At 49.1% G+C, this 18,498-nt stretch overlaps 1 protein-coding gene and 1 long non-coding RNA gene across 9 annotated transcripts in view; one reads left to right on the top strand and one right to left on the bottom strand.

Annotated features, from left to right (window-relative positions):
* Positions 1-4,709: 4,709 nt before the first annotated feature.
* IQSEC3 (IQ motif and Sec7 domain ArfGEF 3) overlaps positions 4,710-18,498 on the top strand; it is a 111,215-nt gene continuing 97,426 nt past the window's right edge. For all 8 annotated transcript variants that reach the window (XR_012376479.1, XR_012376477.1, XR_012376478.1 and 5 more), the window contains exon 1: positions 4,710-5,388. Coding sequence is in view for 5 of the 8 variants with exons in the window: in XM_025851970.2 (XP_025707755.2) it covers positions 4,826-5,388 (563 nt within the window). In the remaining 3 variants the exon portion in view is untranslated. The remainder of the gene's footprint in view (positions 5,389-18,498) is intronic.
* Positions 11,290-15,009, bottom strand: LOC141371489 (uncharacterized). Its single transcript, XR_012376480.1, has 3 exons — positions 14,975-15,009; positions 12,568-12,643; positions 11,290-11,417 (listed from the first exon to the last, which is right to left on the bottom strand). It is a non-coding gene; the product is annotated as an uncharacterized lncRNA (long non-coding RNA).

Below are 18,498 nucleotides of genomic sequence, written 5' to 3'. Positions count from 1 at the left end.
TACGACAAACATAGTGACTTAAAGCAGCACAATTCATTATCTTACAGTTCCAGAAGCCAGAAGTCCAAAAATGCATTTGACCTGGCTAAAATCAAGGTATTGGTGGGACTGCATTCCTTCTGGAGGCTCTGGAGGAGAATCTGTTTTCCTGCCTTTTCTAGTTTCTATATGCCACCTGTATTTTCTGAATTTTGCTTCCCAGATAGCAATTGCCTCATTCTGGTCTCTGCTTCTGTTGTCACGTTTCCTTTCTGACACTCTCACATTCCCATTACAAAGACTCTTGTGATTACATCGGACCCATCCAGGTAATCCAGGATAATCTTTCTATTTCAAGATCCTTAACTTAATCACATATTTAAAGTGGCTTTTGCCATGTAAGGAAACAAATTCACAGGTTTTTGGGACTAGGACATAGATATCTTTGGTGGTCATTCTCCCTACCAGACACACAAATTACCAAAATGGATACACGAAGAAACAGAATGGATAAAAAGCCCCGTATCTATTAAAGAACTTGAATTTGTGGTTAAAAATCTCACAAAGAAACCTCCAGGATGGAATGGCTTCAGTGATGAATTCTGTCAAAAGCTTAAGGAAAAAATGAACTTTGACTCTTCATACTAAATACAAAAATTAACCTAAAATAGATCACAGACCTAAACATAAAAGCAAAAACGATAAAACTTCTAGAAGAAAACACAGGAGAACATGTTTTTGGCTTTGAGTTAGGCAAATGATTTTTAGATAGGACACAAAAAGCACGAGCTATAAAAAGAAAAAAAAGTGATGTTTTTCTTTACCAAAATAAAAACCTTTGCTCTTCAAAAGACAATGTTAAGAAAATGAAAGGCAAGCCACTCACTAGAGAAAATATTTGTTAATATATGTATCTGACCAAGACTGCTTTCCAAAATATATAAAGAACTCTTACAACTCAATAGATAAGAGAAACAATTCAACAGAGTGGGCAGACAAAACAGACACATGAAAAAGTGCTCAGCATCACTCGGCATCAGGGAAATACAAGTCAAAACCTCAATGAGATACCACCTCACACCAGTCAGAATGGCAAAAATTAACAAGTCAGGAAACGACAGATGTTGGCAAGGATGCAGAGAAAGGGGAACCCTCCTACACTGTTGATGGGAATGCAAGCTGGTGCAGCCACTCTGGAAAACAGTATGGAGGTTCCTCAAAAAGTTGAAAATAGAGCTACCCTACGACCCAGCAATTGCACTACTGGGTTTTTACCCCAAAGATACAAATGTAGTGATCTGAAGGGGAACATGCACCCCAATGTTTATAGCAACAATGTCCACAATAGCCAAACTATGGAAAGAGCCAAGATGGCCATCAACAGATGAGTGGATAAAGAAGATGTGGTACACACACACACACACACACACACACACACACTGGAATATTATACAACCATCAAAAAAACTGAAATCTTGCCATTTACAACAATGTGGAGGGAGCTACAGGGTATTATGCTAAGGGAAGTAAGTCAATCAGAGGAAGACAAGTATCATATGAGGAATTTGAGAAATAAGACAGAGGATCACAGGGGAAGGTAGGAAAAAATGAAACAAGATGAAACCAGAGAAGGAGACAAACCATAAGAGACTCTTAATCTCAGGAAACAAACTGAGGGTTGCTGGAGTGGGGGGGGGTGGGAGGGAGGGGGTGGCTGGGTGATGGACATTGGGGAGGGTATGTGCTATGGTGAGCGCTGTGAATTGTGTAAGACTGATGAATCACAGACCTTCTATTACCTCTGAAACAAATAATACATTATATGTTAAAAAAAAGAAGAAGATAGTAGGAAGGGAAAAATGAAGGGGGGGGAAATCGGAGGGGGAGATGAACCATGAGAGACTATGGACTCTGAGAAACAAACTGAGGGTTCTAGAGGGGTGGGGGGTAGGGGGATGGGTTAGCCTGATGATGGGTATTAAGGAGGGCACGTAATGCATGGAGCACTGGGTGTTACACGCAATGAATCATGGAACACTAAAAACTAATGATGTAATGTATGGTGACTAATATAACATAATAAAATAAAATTTAAAAAAGAAAAATAATTAAAAAAAGACTGAATGAAAAAAAAAGAAAAATGGGCAGAGAAAACAGATAAATGGCCAACAGCACGTGAGATGTTCAACAGTGTTAGTTTACGGAAAAATATTTATTAAAGCCATATTAATATACTTACTACTCACTCAAAGTGATAAAATTTAAAAAGGCTAAAAATACCAAGTGTTAGTGAGGATGTAAAACATCTGAACCTCTCATACACTGCTGGGGAAAATAAAAAATAGTACAACCACTTTGGAAAACAATTTGAGAGTTTCTTATTATGTTAAATATATATTTAGTATATGACTCAACAATTCCAGTTCTAGATTTTTCCTCCCAATAAAACATATGAAAATGTATGTCCACACAAAGACTTGTCCATTAAGCTTGTCCACAGCAGCTTTATTCAAAATAACCAATACCTGGAAACAACCAAAATGTCCATTTTCAGGTGAATAGATAAATTATGGTTTTTATCCATACCACATAAGACTACTCAGAAATAAAAAGGAACACACTATTGATATCATAACAGAGTAGATGAACTTCAAAAGCATTATGCTGAGCAAAACAAAATACACAAAAGAGTATATATTTTATGATTGCCATTTATAAGAAATTCTAGAACAGGCAAAACTAATTTATCTTGACAAAAAGCAGATCAATGGTGGACTGGGGCTGAGGATAAGAGCAATTGACTGCAAAGGGGCATGAGGTCACTTTTTACAGTGATGGAAATTTTGATTACATGGGTGTATGTATTTGTCAAAACTCATTAAACCATGCATTCAAAGTGGATGCATATGATTACATGTAAGTTGTAACTCAATAAAGTTGATTTTTTTAAATAAAAGGAAAAAAAAGTCAAAAAATGAATGCACTTGGGCCTCATTCCTAGTGATTCCAACACAGCAGGACTAACATGGGGCCCAAAAATCTGCATTTCAAACAAGCCCTAAGGATAATTATGCTGCAGGCTGTTTTACTTGTAGAAATAGTATTGTCTCTATGGGCACCCAACTCATGGAAAACAAACTGACTAGGCGAGCAAAGAAAATTCAGAAGAAGTGTTTGAGTTTTTGTGTGCCCTCGTTCCATCCCCCAACCTCCATTCTTTAGTTGGAATACTGATCACTACCAAAGGATCCTCCCCGGTGCTCTGTTCTCCTAACTGTTGGCTCAGCTATGGATAAGTTCTCCTAACTGTTGGCTCAGCTATGGATAAGCTCTTTCACTCATTCTTTATAGAAGGAAGTTCCCTAGGAAAATAAATAAGAGAAAAACAAAATAAAAACACACTGCAGGTGCAGAGAAACCAATATATTTGCAAAGCACATACCCTTTCCCATAAGGTCATTCAAGTCTGGCACCAGATGGGCTTGGGTGGCCAAGCTCACTGGACACATGGTATCCACAGATATGCCTACTTTGGGGAAACAACCACCTGTGTGGAGAATAGAACAGTAGCACAACAGATATGCTAAGAGCACTCACAGCCCAGAGGAAAGGGTCATTTTTCTGTCAAATTAGATTAAACTAAAGTGCTCTATTTCCATTCCTAGTCTTTTCCTGCTGTCAGACATATCTTCTTCATCTTCTGCTCCCCTGTTCTGTCTACCTGTTGAAATTTCCCATCATTCATAGCCTAGCTTGAATAACACCTCGTCCTGATCAGATTACCATAGTCAAACACAACCTCTCCCTCCCCTGAACTCCTATGAAACTTGAAGAGCTCTAACAGAAATTTCGATTTGTATTTTAGTTATTCAGGCGCACACCATATCTGTTGTGCTAGATTCCACCCTAGTCATCTGGATCTTACCACCACCTAACCCAGTGTTTGTAGGAGAATGCACTGCATAAATGTTTTTCAAACAGAACGATCTCTTCAGAAGTTTCTGGAAGCATGAACCATGACACACAGGACCTGGTTTATTTAGTTAATGTTCATATTAGAGTGGCCAAAACTGTCCTGAGGTCTCATTCCCAGAGAAAACCCAACATAAACAGACTGCCCACCCTAAGTTTCCTCTCGGCTGAATAAAGGACTAGATGTTCTCTAGAGTCCCTTATAATTCTATGATCCTTGTATCCCAGGGAATTCCCTGGCAGAATAGATTGTTGAGTACAAAAGAGGCAAGTGTGGCCTCTCCTCAGAAGGACTTTAAGATGACCCGTAACCTCTGGGATGGCTGGACATAAGAGAAAGAATTTGTGACCTTTCCGAGTCCCATGACTTCCTCCTTTTAAATACATTTCTCTCTCCTTTGCCACCTTCTCTCTCTCCTTCCCTCTCCTTCTCCCAGCCGCTTCCTCTTCTTCTCCTCTGTCCTTATCTGCTTCTTTTCTCCGACCTGTCTCACCGCACTCTCCCAGTACACCTAAGTCCACCTCACCCGCTTTCCTTTTCTCTCCAGATTTATCTATCTCCGGTCCCCTTCGTTTATCCTGCTCCCCTGCCGGCTCCCTCGCTCCTCTCCCTTCTCTCCTGTCAGCCCTGCAGGAAGCCGAGACTCCTCACGAAGCCCGGAGGTGGGAGGGTGGGCCCTGGCGCCGCGGTCCCGCCCCTCGGTGCGTGTGTGAATGTCTGTGTGGCCGTGACGCGGCGCCGGCGGCGGGGAGGGAGGCTGGGCCCGCCGGAGAGGGAGGCGAGCGGATCGCTGGGGCTGCTCGGCTCCTGCGCGCCCTCGCGCTCCCCGCCGCCCGCCGAGGCGCAGGCAGGGCGCAGGCGGCGGCGGGCGGCATGGAGAGCCTGCTGGAGAACCCGGTGCGTGCCGTGCTCTACCTCAAGGAGCTCACGGCCATCGTGCAGAACCAGCAGAGCCTCATCCACACCCAGCGCCAGCGCATCGACGAGCTGGAGCGGCGGCTGGATGAGCTAAGCGCCGAGAACCGCAGCCTGTGGGAGCACCAGCAGCTGCTGCAAGCCCAGCCTCCGCCCGGGCTCGTCCCTCCGTCGCCAGCCCCGCTGCCTGCCACCCCGGCCACCGCTGCCGCCGCCGCCGCCGCCGCCGCCGGGGCCCAGGAACCGCTCCAGAACCACGGACAGATCTCGCCCGCCGCGCCACAGCCTGCGCCGGAGCAGTCACCGCTTCAGCACCACGGACAGCTCCTGGTGCAACCCCAGCCGGGCCCCAGCAGCAGGGCTCACGCACCCCAGTTGCCCCACCAGCACCCTGTGGCGCCCGGGGCCGTCGCAGACAAGGAGAAGGAGCGTCCCTCGAGTTGTTGCACTGCCGCTGGAACCCTCCTTCAGCACAAATCCCCCGCCGCCCTCGGCAAGGGCGTCCTGAGCAGGAGACCCGAGTGAGTGGGGAAGAAAGGAGGGGGATTGTAGTGACAGAAAGGGAAGCAAATGGGTGTAAGGAGGAGATAAGAGGGAAATCGGGTGCCCCTAAGAGTCTGAAGGACTAGGGTAACCTGAAGTGAAGAGATGAGAAGAAGCTTGGAGGTAGAAGTATGTCAAGGAGATTTGGGGGAAAAGAGGGATTAATATCAGTGTTTGAGAGGGTTTAGGGGATGTTGGAGCAAAAGAGAGAATCCAGACCCTTACAGGGGGGCAAAGGAGGAAAGAAATGGGTTTTAAGTGATTGGAGATACCAGAAACTGGCAGATTTTAAAGGAGACAAGATTGGGAGGAAGTTGTGGTGAAGATTATACTGAAGAAAAAAGAACAGTTGAATTTTTTTTTAAGTTAGGAAAAATTTGGAAGGGAGTTTGGGTAGTAAAATTATTTGAATGGAGAGTGAAATATGAAAAAGACAGAGGCTTGGCAAAGACGCATGTTAAGAGCTTTAAAAGGGCTAGGGTCCAGGAAGAACAGAACTGGGGTCTGAGAAAATTTACGAGGCAGGGGATAAGGCTGAAAAGCCGGAATGATGTGAGAAGGCAGGGCTGTTGGGGATAGAGGAAGATAAAGGGTGGGAAAAGCATTTCCCAGAGGAACGAGTCTGGCTCTTTAACTGATGCAGTGGGATCAAAGCCAGGAGTGGCTCTTTGGGGAAGCTTACTCTGCTCTGACCTGAGTGGGCATCTTTCTTCTGAATCCCCACAGGACCAAAGGGGTGCAAAGACACAACCCACCAAGCCAATGGAGGACTCAATCTGGCTATAGCTCTTTTCCTCTGACTCAAGGAGGATTTCTGTGCAGGATGGTCGGCAATTGTGGGAAGGGAACAATGATTAGAGAGATAGTTGGCAAACGGGAGTTGTTGGTATTTGGGTGTTTAAATCTTTCTCTATTATGCCTGATGACTGCAAATCTTGTTTCCACTTGGTTATTTGGTGATATTAGGAATCTCATGTTGGGTCCTGAGAGAAATATACTCATTAGCCCCAGCGAGGGATTCTAGGACCTCAAGCTCTTTCTTTACTTTCAATGTCTGTGAACTAGGGACATGGGAAGAAGAGATGAAAGAGGACTGGAATATTCTCTCCTCTGTATTAGGCAGGCTGTGACATATCAGCTTCCTTCCTCTGAGTATACAGGTGATGGGAGAACTGCATGGAAGAACAGCTCAGGGGAAATCAGTACCTCATCAGCACCTGACCCTGACAATGGTGTTGCTAAAGGGGGAGCTAAGGGGGGGGGGCGGGGAGGAGAGCCAAGAATCTCACCTCATCCAGTCTCAGCATGTTTCAGGTCTGCAGATGCGTGTGAAGATTTGATGTATTCCTTAAAAACTCAATTTCTCCTCATATCTATGTAGAGAAGTCGGGTCAGGATATGTTAGCTCATAGAGCGTAGATTTGACAAGAATCATGGGCTCATAGGGGTGAAGATCCAGGATGATCTGACTTGGCAGACCCATAGCAATTGATTCAAGCCCCAAGAAGATGCAGCTTTCTTCCCCAGCTCCCTCAATGGCCCATTTGCCCTTCCTTCAGTTTCACAGTTTCCCTCCTTATCTGGCATAAAAAGCAGAAAGTCAATTTTCTTTCAGTGCCCACGATTCAACAAAAAGACAATGTTCTTACAAGGTATTATGTGGCTTTTTCCCTAAATAGGGGGGAAAGAACGATTTCATTTGTTTTTTCAGGGGACGGCCACAGCTTCCTGGTAATTATGGTTCTCCACCATCTTCCTCTCCTCATGCCCTTTGGTATCTCCCTTCTCTTCCCCACTTTCCTCGCATCTCTTCAGGGAACTGTGAGCAAAAAGGGTTGAAGAAAGATAATTTTTTCTTGGAAAAGGACTTTGTTGTGGCCCCCAAAGTAGCTTAAAGAGCCCAAACTCTCCTGCCCAAGTGCTCCTGCTGGGAAACCGGGGATTTAGGAATCACCTGGATTCCTATCCAGCCTCCTGAGTCAAAATCAGAGACAAACCATAGCGTCTTCATCTTTCCTTCTCCTTTGTCCTGCTTTTGCTTCCCATAGGAGCGGAACAAAAATAAGAAATAATTAGAATGGTGGAGGAGAGTAGAAGTTGTTAAAAATCTTTCACTTAGGAAGTTGTGCCAGGCACTAAAAGGTTAATACCCCAAGTAGCTCCTTCCTTCCTCCAGATCCTCCAGCTTTTCCCCTTGCTACCCGAGCCTGGACACCAAGAGACAGAGAGAGCGCCTTACTTCCTCCCTGCAACTCTCTCTCCCCTTGGATGTGAAATCACGGACATCCTGGCTGGCTGAATGCCTTTTGTGCCTTTTGTACCACCCATTTCTCCCCACTGTTTTGCCCAACTTCAACCTAAGTTTCCCCCACAGAACCTCAGTAATGAATCACTGTTGCTGATTACATTTGGCCCCACCCTGCTCTCTACCCATGACCCCCTTTTTGTATGGCTATCCTCCTCTGCCCATACCTTTCAGTGGTGCAGGGCTAGATGCAGCCAGCAGGCAGAGATCTTTATGGATAGGGTGAGGTGAGGGGAAGAAGAGCAGAGCCAGCAGCCCTCTCCCTGGTGTTTCTCCTGGGGAGCTCCCTGCTGAATCAGTTCTCTACTGGGCATGCTGAAGTAGGAAGAAGATATGGCAGATGAGGTCTTTGGATCATAATGTTACTGAAATCTTTTCTCATTTTTTACTTGCCCTTCTCTGGCCTCATTATAGTAAAACTGCGGCCCTGGTGAGGTTGCTGAGGGTTGGGTGAGGGTTACCTGGGGCCAGGCACTGTGTTAGATGCATTATCTTCCCACACATTTTGTCTCTTATCCCCAGAACTCCCCTTCCTGCCCAAATCCAGGAGAGGCAAGATCCCCAGGGAACCTGGGACCAGGAAATAATGGATTATTAATTGTCATCAGATCTGCATTAATATGCAGCCTGGCCTGTCTCCCTTCTTCAGCTGAGGGAGATAGGAAGGTGGTGGCCTTGGAGGTCAGGCCAAGGAAGTGATGATGAAGGAGTGGGTGAGTGCAGAGATACCATGGAAGAAAGACGATGGAGGGGTTAACATTCTTTCTCTGCATGCTTCCTGGCTCTTGCTAAGCTCCAGCCCCCACTGCTTTTGCCTCTTAATGAAAGCAGCATCTAGCTTCCTCCTCTTTATTTTTTCAATCAAGGCTCACAGCTTCTACAGAATTGATTATCTCTTTCCTGGCTGGAGTCAGAACCTCAGCCTGACCCGGCAAAGTCTACTTCTTGCCATGGAAGCACATGACCCTACTGGAGGCCACTAGCTTCAGTGCGACCACAGCTTCTCTATCTGAACACGTTTGCCCACCCAGCCAGCCAAGCATTCAAAGCCCAGGGCTTGTCCATGTTCTCCAGTCCCTAGGCAGAGGATTACTGGAGGTTGGATGTGATTCTTGAATTATAATTCAAATTCAGCTCCTACCCCAAACCCCCCACCTCCAAGTAGCCCTGAGGTCTGAATGGCTCAGTAGCTCCTGTCCTGTTCTCTCTTCCTTCGTCCCTTGTCTTCCTCTTTTACTTTCTCTTCCTTGCTACCTTCCCCTTTCTCTTTGTCCTTCCTTCTCTTTCCTCCCTTCTGCCCTCTCCTCAAATTCTTTCTCTCTCCCATATTTTCTTCCTTCTATCTCTCCTTTGGTTCCACTTAAGCTGCTCAGGGAAGTCTCCTCTTCTCTCCTCCCATCCTTTAAGCATAAAACAAATCTTGGGTCATTTTTTGAGTTCCAGGGGGTCATACTGACTGGAGGCTCAAGGACAGTTAGACAATCATCAGACGTGCTTTTTAGCCTATTGTCTAAAATGCCGATTGGAGCAGGTGTCTCTGTTCCTACTGAGTCAGGGTTGTCTGCCTGGAGATGGCAGCTCCTGTGTGTCCCATTCTGAGCGCTACCCGAGAGAGCATGAAGGTCCGTCAGTCAGTGGAAAAACAGGAGAGAAGCAAGCAGTCCTTGTTCAACAACATACCTGAGGCATAGATCTAGAAACATCTAAACAAGTGTGGGCAGATTGCTGCTGCCTCGAGCTACCCTCTATCAGAAGAGAACAGGGTGAAAGGGGGAGCGTATTGAGAGTCCAGAGAGAAGGTTTCCTTGGTTGGAGTCAAGGGTTTATGTCAGGAACAGTAAGAGCCAAGGATAGCTGGAAAGAGGACGGAGCCCCGAAGACTCAAACCATGGAGATAGCTATATTGCATGTGCATATCATCCCATCTGACAGTGCGGTACCCCCAACCCTAATCACTTCCCAGCAGGCCAAACTCCATCAACAGAGTAGGAAAAGCCTCGACACTCGGGATCCCTGTCTGCCTGTGGCTGGAAGGCCTGCTTGCTGAGGATGCAACATGAAGGCCAGTGCTCACCAAACTGCCTATCGCCCTTCTCTTCCTCTAGAGAGGGCTTCTAGCTGCTACGCTGGAAAATGAGGCCAGAATGAAGGCTCACCGACAGGAGGGAGCATGTATCTTTCTGCTCATCTAGAAGCTGGCACAAAGTGGGCACTTATAAAAATCTTCTGTTCCCTGCTTGTCCAAGAGCCTGGACCACTGTTCCTTCCTCCCTTTCACCCAAAAAGAACACAGTTCAAGAGAAACGAGTCACTCCCACCTCTGGGAAAACCCAATGGCCTCCATCCTCCTCAACAGCTCCCTGTGCCTTGCTCCATTCGCTCTCTCCTTCCTTACTCCCAAGCCCTTCCCAGGCCCACATAGTTAACACCATAAGGGCCTCGAGAGAGCATCCTGGAACATTTTCCTGTTGGCCTGAAACCAAGCAAGAGGAGCAGCAGTTGGTTCTGCTGATTCAGCAAATATCTGTGCAAGCTGAGTTTCAAAGGTCACTTATGAGAAAAGGCAGATGGGGTCAGGTCTGGGTGGAGAGCCAATGAAAGTGAGGGTGATATGGAAAAAGAGGGGAGAGCTGGGACCAACAGCTGGACCTGTGGTCTGGAAAGAGACTTAGATCCTGAATTTAAATCCCACGTAAAGATTTTTAGACAGACTGACCTTGTTGGGGAAACTCAACATTTTTCACCGGCACCCAAACATATTCTCAGTGGCCCTGGACACTAACTAAGCAGCAGCTTGGTGTGGGGTTTCTTCGTAAGAGGTGCCGGGGACACTCTCATTGCACCTGGCAGATCCCCAAATGCAAGGCCATCTGGCAGGATTTCCAAGGCTTGGGCCACTGCAGCACCTTCCTCCTCTGCTTCTGGAAAAGCACAAAGTGCAGACTCTCACCCAGGCTGCAAAGAGTTTCTTGGTCCCAGGGAGGAAAGTGGTGGTCATCTCCATTTCAAGGAGTGAGGGCATTAATAAACAAACAAAAAAGATGAGGAGTAGAGTGAGGGAGAAATTAGATATTTCAGGCTGAAGGGAACTTGAGAATGACAGAATCACAGAATTTTCAAGATCAAGGTGGTTAAGAACATGGGCTTTGAAGTCAGGCATCTCTGGGTATGAGTCCTGCTCTATCACCTACCAGCTGTGAAACCTTACATTCATTACTTACCTTCTTTAAGCCTCTGGGTTTTTTTTTTTTCATTTATAAAATGAAAAGTAATATATACTTTGAAGGGTTGTAAAGTTTAAAAATCAAATGGTATCTTTTTTTTTTTTAGTATACATTGGATACATTCAATACATTAAATACATTGTAGTATTTCTACAGATAAAGAACCCAGGGCCCAGGGTTCATCCCCAGTCAGCCCACAATGAAAGACTAGAAGCCAAGTTCAGGATTCCTTCCCTGCTTCCAAGCCAGCTTTCTACATGTGCCCTTTTCTTATCTGCCCCTCTACCTTTGGACAATGTGCACCCAAGCTCTTCCAGATACATGAATGTGGAGCTTACCTTGCAATGCAGCCAGGCAGGACGAATCCACCATCTCTTAGTGATCTGCGATGGGGTCTCACAACTTTATAGTTGGGAAATGCTTCCTTAAGCTCAACTTAAATGTCTTCTGTTGCATTTTAAGATTCTTTGCACTTCTCCTAAGGACATTAAAGAGATCCGAGTTATCACCCGATGCCCCATGGTGATAAGAATGACCTTGCCCATTTTCCAAATGGGGAAACCACAGTCTCATCTAGTAATATGCACGTGTCAAGGATAAAAGTAAAGGGTGAGGGGAGTGGAGTCTGGGCCAGGAGAATGTTTCCCACTTCCCTGGAATGAAAGCTATATCCATTTGTCCAAATTCTTCCATCCTGGGAATTTTGAAAGTGTAGCCCTGCTCTTTACAGCCCTTTCAGAGGTCAGAAAGTTGAAACAAACAAACAAACAAACAAACAAAAAACCCCAAAACCCAGCAGGGATTACCTGAGAAAAGGAGAGCCTGATGTGTTGTAGGATTTGGGGTTGTGGGTTGAGGGGAAAGGCAGGGAGGTTAGGGGAGGACTCTACTTTCTCTGGTCAAGCCTAGAGATACAAGTTTCTTCTAAGACTTTCTTAGATGAAATACCGTCTGGGGGCGGTTGGGGGCGGGGAGACCAGAAAAGAAAAGATAGTGGGCTTCTGACGTTCCCTCCCAGGGTGGTTGTGGTTGTGAGGCCACCACAGGCAAAAGCTGCCACCACGGGTGGCACTGGGTGCACTGGAGACCTGGGCTGCCCTGCGGTTGCTCTTTGTTTGGAATATCCCATCTGGGAGGTTATGTAATTCTGCAGGACCGGCGTAAGTGCCAAGTGGTACCTTTCGCCCCCGGCAGGCAGGCTACTGTGGACAGAGGCCACGTGGGCCCGTCCAAGGGCCTGCCCACACTCTGCGCTGGCACCAGGCCATTCCCTCCAGGCCACAGCTGCAGGGGCTGCAGGGCTTTCGGAGCTGGGCCAGGGTCCTCCAGCCCCGCTGGGGAATCAAGCAAATGTCAGAGCTGGAAAGGTATGAAAAGGTCCTTTGCTCCAAACTTCTCATTGTGGCAAATGAGGAAGCTATGGCTAGAGAGAGAAGTGACTGGTGCTTCCAGATGAGTTAGTGGTAGCCGGAGACCTAGGACTCTTCATCTGGCGCTCTTGACATTATCCAGTGGCGAGGTCACCAGAACTGGTCAGGACTGTTCCGTGGGTGTACGGGGCCAGACCTACAGCTAGCTATGGGAATTCAGGGGACCCAGGGAGGTCTCTGCCTTCCAGAACAGCTTACCTGTGCCAGCAATTCCACAATTAGAAATTCCTTTCAATACTTCAAGGTTATCCCCCTTGTTAAAATGCAAATTCTCCTAGGACGGGAGAAAAACAACACATTTAGCTCTAGCAGCATTAACACTTCAGCATGAAAGAGTTCTGATGTGAGCAGTGTCCGAGAGAGGATTTGATAAGGGAGGAGGGTGCCATGATGGCACTGGTTGACTAAGGGACAGAGCAGGAGGCTCAGAAGGAGTTGAAGGGCTCGCGGGGGAGGCTGTTGAAAGCCTAAATGATTTTTATCTCTGCCGTGTTTCGCAGGGAGTTGGAATTGCCTTGCCTGGACCTGGCAAGCAGAGAGGTGGGGGGGACGCAGGGCACTCGCACATTGGATCATCTTGGCTGTAGAAGGGATATTTGCCCAGTGAGCTTCATGGGCAAGAATCATTAGGCAGGAATTTAAGGAGCATCCTGACACTCGGTAATCTTTTTTGATCCTTTCTAGGATCTTAAAATAATTCTCTAGATGGCAAAATTTCACACAACTCTATTGGGGTTTGCTGTGAGGTGAGAAGATGTGGGCAAGAGGGTTAACAGGAGGTAGAAGTTGGTGTTACATGGGCCTGGAGAGAATGGGGGATGAGGGGCTAACTCAACATCTAGTAGGGGCTTGATAAATACTGCTTGAATAAATAAACTTCTAACATGTAGGTCTCAGGCAGGCTCAGCAATCGTTGAATAGAGGGAGGTAAGGGTATGGTGTCTAGGCTGAAGAAGATCTCAGCTGGAGGGAAGGCCCACTAGGGACGTGGGTTGTGCTTAGTTAGGCCCAAAAGCCCGGGCTCTGCAGCTGAGCATGTAAGAGAAGCTGGATCAGAGGCTCAGCTCTTAAGGCCAGCTGGGGAGTGAGGGGCACATGAATGCTCCTCCCAGCTAATAGATCCCACCCCAATCCTCTCCATGAGCATGGAAAGGCCTCCCCTCCCTCCACCGCCAGCCTCTGACCCCAGACCAGTCCAGTCCTTGGCGAGGGGTGCCGTGTTAAGAATTAAGCATGAGAAAGCCCTTTCAGTGTTTCATCTCAGTGTCCCCGCCCCAGGCCCATGGCCTCGCCAGATGCTTGAACTAGGAATAGGCAAAAGATCTATGATGATGGGAGGGAAAGGAAGCCCAAAATGTGGCCATGCCTCCAGGTGGAAAGAGAAAAGAGAGAGCTGGATTCTGGCCTGGGGGATGAAACAGGAACCGGTGCCAGCCTCCAGGCCTTTTTACTCCTTTTTCTTGACCAGGCAGTGTCAGCTCTGTTCAGGGAAATGTCAGGACACTGAAGGGAGGGGGAGCGGTCATGTATAAGCTGCAGATGCGTTTGTGGGTATGGTTGCGTGGGGGTGAGTGTGTTACTAGGGCTGGGGGAGATGGATCCCAGCGCACACCATAAAAAGATGTGTGGACCTCACAGCAAAACTCAGCGGAGGCCTTCCTCCTGCTTCCCCACGACACCCCGGTCTGGTTACACGGGCAGGACTCTGGGTTCTACCTCTTTTATCTGCATGGCTTGTTTTGTCTCTCTTGGCCAGCCAGTTCCTTACGGGTGTTCCCCTCTGTAAAATGGGCGAGTCTATAATGCCTCCACCCTCACTCTATTGCAGGCGTGAAGGGGACCAGGCCTCTGGAGGCTGCCAGCTCCTGGGAGGAAGGCTGCCTGGAGGGCGGGCAAGGGCAGGGGTCAGGGATCAGAGATGCACTCTTGAGGTATTGTGTTTGGAAGCTCAAGTACCCAGCAGCAGGGTGATGCATGGGAAGCTGTATTGTGGTTTTTCCCTGAACCCAACTCGGCCTAGCTTCGGCCAGGGCCTGGAACCACATGACCTCTCAGGGCTTTGGAGCTGTCAGGTCAAACCAGCTGCCTCCCTGCCTCCAATGAGGAAAGCACTCCCCATCCCAGGCAGAGAGGCAAGGGAATTCCACAATCTCTTCCTTGATAAATGGTTCCAATGCACCACAATTTTCATTCAACACATGAATTCAACACAATGATTATTTTAAAACAGCAACAGCAACAAAAACTCTACAAAGCAGTTGGGAATCTCTTGCTTGCGTCTAGTTTCAGTGTTTCCTGGCACAGTCTGGTCTTTACAGAGATGTCCTGGATGCTTCCAAATTGGCTCATTTGGCATCTTTGACATTCTTGGGGCTACTTAACTCCTAAGAGCCAGTCATGGAAGGTCGAAGGGAATTCCAGAAGTAGGCAGGGACTCTGACCCAGAAGCCAGGCCTCTCAGTCCTGATGGCTGTGCCATCCTCACGGACCCCAAGTGTAAGCTTGGTGCAAATCCCTCCCCTTCTCTGGGCCTTGACTTCCCCTCTGGTCAATGGGGACAATCACTCTTTGCCCTGCTCTTTGACTCTGTCTCCCCTAGACTCACCAAGTCCACAAAAAGCAGAGCTGTTGAGAGGTTGCTGCAGCAGGAAGGACCTAGCTTAGACGTGAAAAGTGACTTCCAAATGGTAAGAGCCTTAGGAAGGGAGGTCAGGATGGGTGACAAAGGGAGACTGAATTTACGCTCCCTTTCCAAAAAACAAAAAGGAGACCCTTGCAGGTCGGGGAGGGACGAGGTGAATTCTGCAGGGGCTTCCAGCTCTAAGTACCCCAGGAATTTCCACCAGGTTCCCTCCGGACTTTGCGTGAAAACCGGGAGCAAACTGGAAGGGAGAGCTCAGGAACCAGGAACGCGTGACCCCGAACTCGCTCGGCAAGCCTGGGGGAAGCCCTTCCTCCCCTGGCCGCTTCCCCGGGGGCTTCTCCGTGGGGAGGGCTCGCGCAGCCGGCTTTCGGCTGCGTGGGCGGCTTGGCTGGCTGCTGACAGCTCCATGGAACCTCCGGCCCCCGCGCCGCCCCCGCCCCGCGCCGAACTCCACGCTCCCCCGCGGGGGCGGGCACCCCGACCGGGGGAAGCCGCGCCCCCCCCAACTCCGCCTCCCGCGCGCACGCGCCCCGCGCCCCCGGCCCCGCCCCCGCCCGGCGCGGCGCTGCTGAGTCACCCGCTCCGGAGGCGCAGCCTTGGCACCTGTGCGCTCAGGCTCGGCCGCGCCCGCCGGCCCCCACCCCCTCCGCCCGCCCCCCGGGGCCCTCGCTGCGCTCGCGCTGCCGGCCTCCACTGGGCCGCCCAGCCCCTCTCCCTTCTCGCGTCGCCCCGCGCCCCGGCCCGGCTCTCGAGTGTGGCCGTTTCCCTTGGTCCCGCCCCGCGGCCCCCTCCGACTCAGCCCGGCGTGCACACAGCCACCCGCCCACGGCGTCTGGGAGCGCACCCCCCCCCCCACCTCCTCAGGCGCCGCCGCCGCCCGCGCCTTCCCCGGCGCTGAGGCGGGAGGTCGGGGGCGGAGGAGCCTTCGTGCTGCGTCACCACCCGGCCGCTGCTGCTCCTGTGGCCGCCGCCCGGCCCCGGACCGCGACCGCTGCCCCCGGGGGTGCGGATCCCTTCCCAGGCCTCCGTAGGCCCCAGCCCAGCCTGGTGGGCGTGCATCCACCTGGGAGAAGCAGCGGAGGCGGCGGCACGGGCGACTTCCGGGATGGGGCTGGTGTCTCGTAGGTCCAACTTCTACAGAGCATCCACCTCCCCTAGCCTTCTTTGTACCCAGACACGTGGGCAGGAGAATCCCCGCTGTAGCTCAGCCTTCCCATGGTTTATATTGTATTTTATAGAATCACATAGTCTTAGAATTATGGCGCAACCTATGATGAAGCGTAATAGTTCAGAAAGTGGCACTAGGTATGAATCCTGACTCGGTCATGTGCTCACCACGATACTCAGCAGTGACAGTGTTGGTCTTCTTATCTGTAAAATGGGGATAGGCTTGGTCCTAACCTCATAGGATTGCTGCAAAATTAAGAGGGCATGCGAACAAAGCGCCAGGCAAGGCGAGTGTCTGCGCGCATCGAGGACTCAAAAAAGTATAGTAGTTGCTGTTCTTTTGGGACCTTTGTGGCCAGAAAGTGCTTTTCGAAGGTGGAGGGCTCTCTTCCTTGTTCCCCTGTGTTTTCCAGAGCGCTCAGAACAGAACTTCTCATTGACAAGCCCTCAAATATCTGAAGGCCTTCATCTCTCCCTTCCCTGGCCTTCCTGTCCACGATCCACACACTCTCACCCCTGTCTTTTTTTTCTTTCGGAAGAACACACCTAAGCTTACCTCTTCCTGCTCCTCGTGGCTTTGTGGGTCGCTCTGCGTGGCCACCTCCTCAACTGCTCTCTAAAACACAGGCGCCAGGACTGAGTCCGTAGGCCCGGGAGGTGTGGCCAGACCAGCCTGAGCATAGGGAGCCCCTCCCTCACCCTGTCCCCGCCAGGCGGGATCTGGATTCTGCCCATCTCTGGATGGCCCCTAGGAACCCACTGGCTTTCTCAGCCCCCAGGGTCACAAATGGGACCTGTGGAAGAAGGTCAGTGAGAGCTCCTGAAGGACTCCATCCTCAGACTTCTGGCCACCCATACCAGTGCAAATTTTAACACCAAAAATGCTGAACGTTTCACCTGGCCCTGTTGGTTTTCATTTTGTTAATCTATTTGTGTTCTTTTTAAATTTTAAATTACTCTTTCCAAATAAATAATACATTGCCATATCACAAAATTAAAGGATGCAGGAACTGACAGTGAAACGTGTCTCCCCACCTCTGGTTCTAACCCACTCATCCCCATTGCTGCCACCCCCCGAAACCACCCCCAAGAAAAGTTAGCAATTTCTCATGCGTCCTCCCAGGGTTATTCTAAGTACATTCAAGCAAACACACACACATAAATATATGTATGTCTTTCTGTTTATGTGTGTGTGTATTCTTTTACACAAATGGCAGCAAGCTATATGCTGCTCTGGACCTTGGCGCTTTTCCCCTAATAATCTATCTTGGTTATCCTTCCATATGCAGTATAAAAAAGAGCTGCCTCATTCTTTTTAATAGCTGTAAAGTATGCCATTGACTGTGAATCTGGGTTCCTTCTTCTTGTCTGCTGAGAGTTTGGAAGGCAAGCTCTGGGTAGCCTGCCTCTATGTAATCATTCCGGAGGGGTTTTTCTGAGGGGTGGGTGGGTAGGCAGACATTACCTAGGAGCTGCATTTGAACTTGGCCTTCCAGCTGCTGAGGCATGCTGCTGCAGTCTCCTGCAGACCCTGGTCAGTTGCGGTAGAAATAAGACTCAGGAAGTGTGCCTCCTTACCTGAAGAGTCTTCGCCACTCTTTTAGCGGGGCCCCCTCTGTTGTCTACAGGCATCAAGGTTGGGGGAGCTGCCAGGGTGTTATAGTCTCCTTCCCAGGAGCCGAAGATGAGTCCTCAACCCCACCTCCTTCAGGAAGTCTTCCTGAACTGATCTGAGGAGGAAACTGAGCTTCTCACCACTTCTCCTACTTCCCACCTCAGGTTGAGCATTCTCCAGTCCTGGCTAAGAATGAAACCAATTCTTTATTCCTTGGCTTAAAGGTGCTTGTTTTCTTCTCCACATAAGTATATAGTCGTGGCATGTGTACTCTTTCACCTAACAAATATTTGGTCGTCTACCGTGTGCCAGTTACGACTGTTCCAGGCACTGGGGTACAGTACTGAACAAAAAAATCCCCAGCTCCCTTCATGAAGCTGACAGACAAAAAATCAGCAAGATTAAGAATGCAAACATATAGTACATCTGATGGGGTGAGCGTTGTGGAGAAAAATAAAATAGAGAAGGGGACCTGGGAGTAAAGAGGTTCACAGTTTTAAACAGGGGGCCCCGGGAAGGCCTCACAGAGAAGGTAACCTCTGGGCAAAGACCTGGAGGAGGGGGTGTTCTGTGCCATCTGGGGGAGGCGCGTGGCTGGCAGAGGCAAAACCCCGGTGAGGGACCCCGCCTCGTTGTTCAAGTAAGACAGGAACAGAGGGAATGCAGGGAGAATAGTCTGAGGCAAAATCAGAAATGGTGGTGG

Source organism: Callorhinus ursinus, unplaced genomic scaffold (assembly GCF_003265705.2).
Source record: "Callorhinus ursinus isolate GAN/ISIS: 27379988/994484 unplaced genomic scaffold, GSC_fseal_2.0 scaffold74, whole genome shotgun sequence".
NCBI classification, from domain to species: domain Eukaryota; kingdom Metazoa; phylum Chordata; class Mammalia; order Carnivora; family Otariidae; genus Callorhinus; species Callorhinus ursinus.
This window is presented reverse-complemented; position numbering and strand designations above follow the sequence as displayed.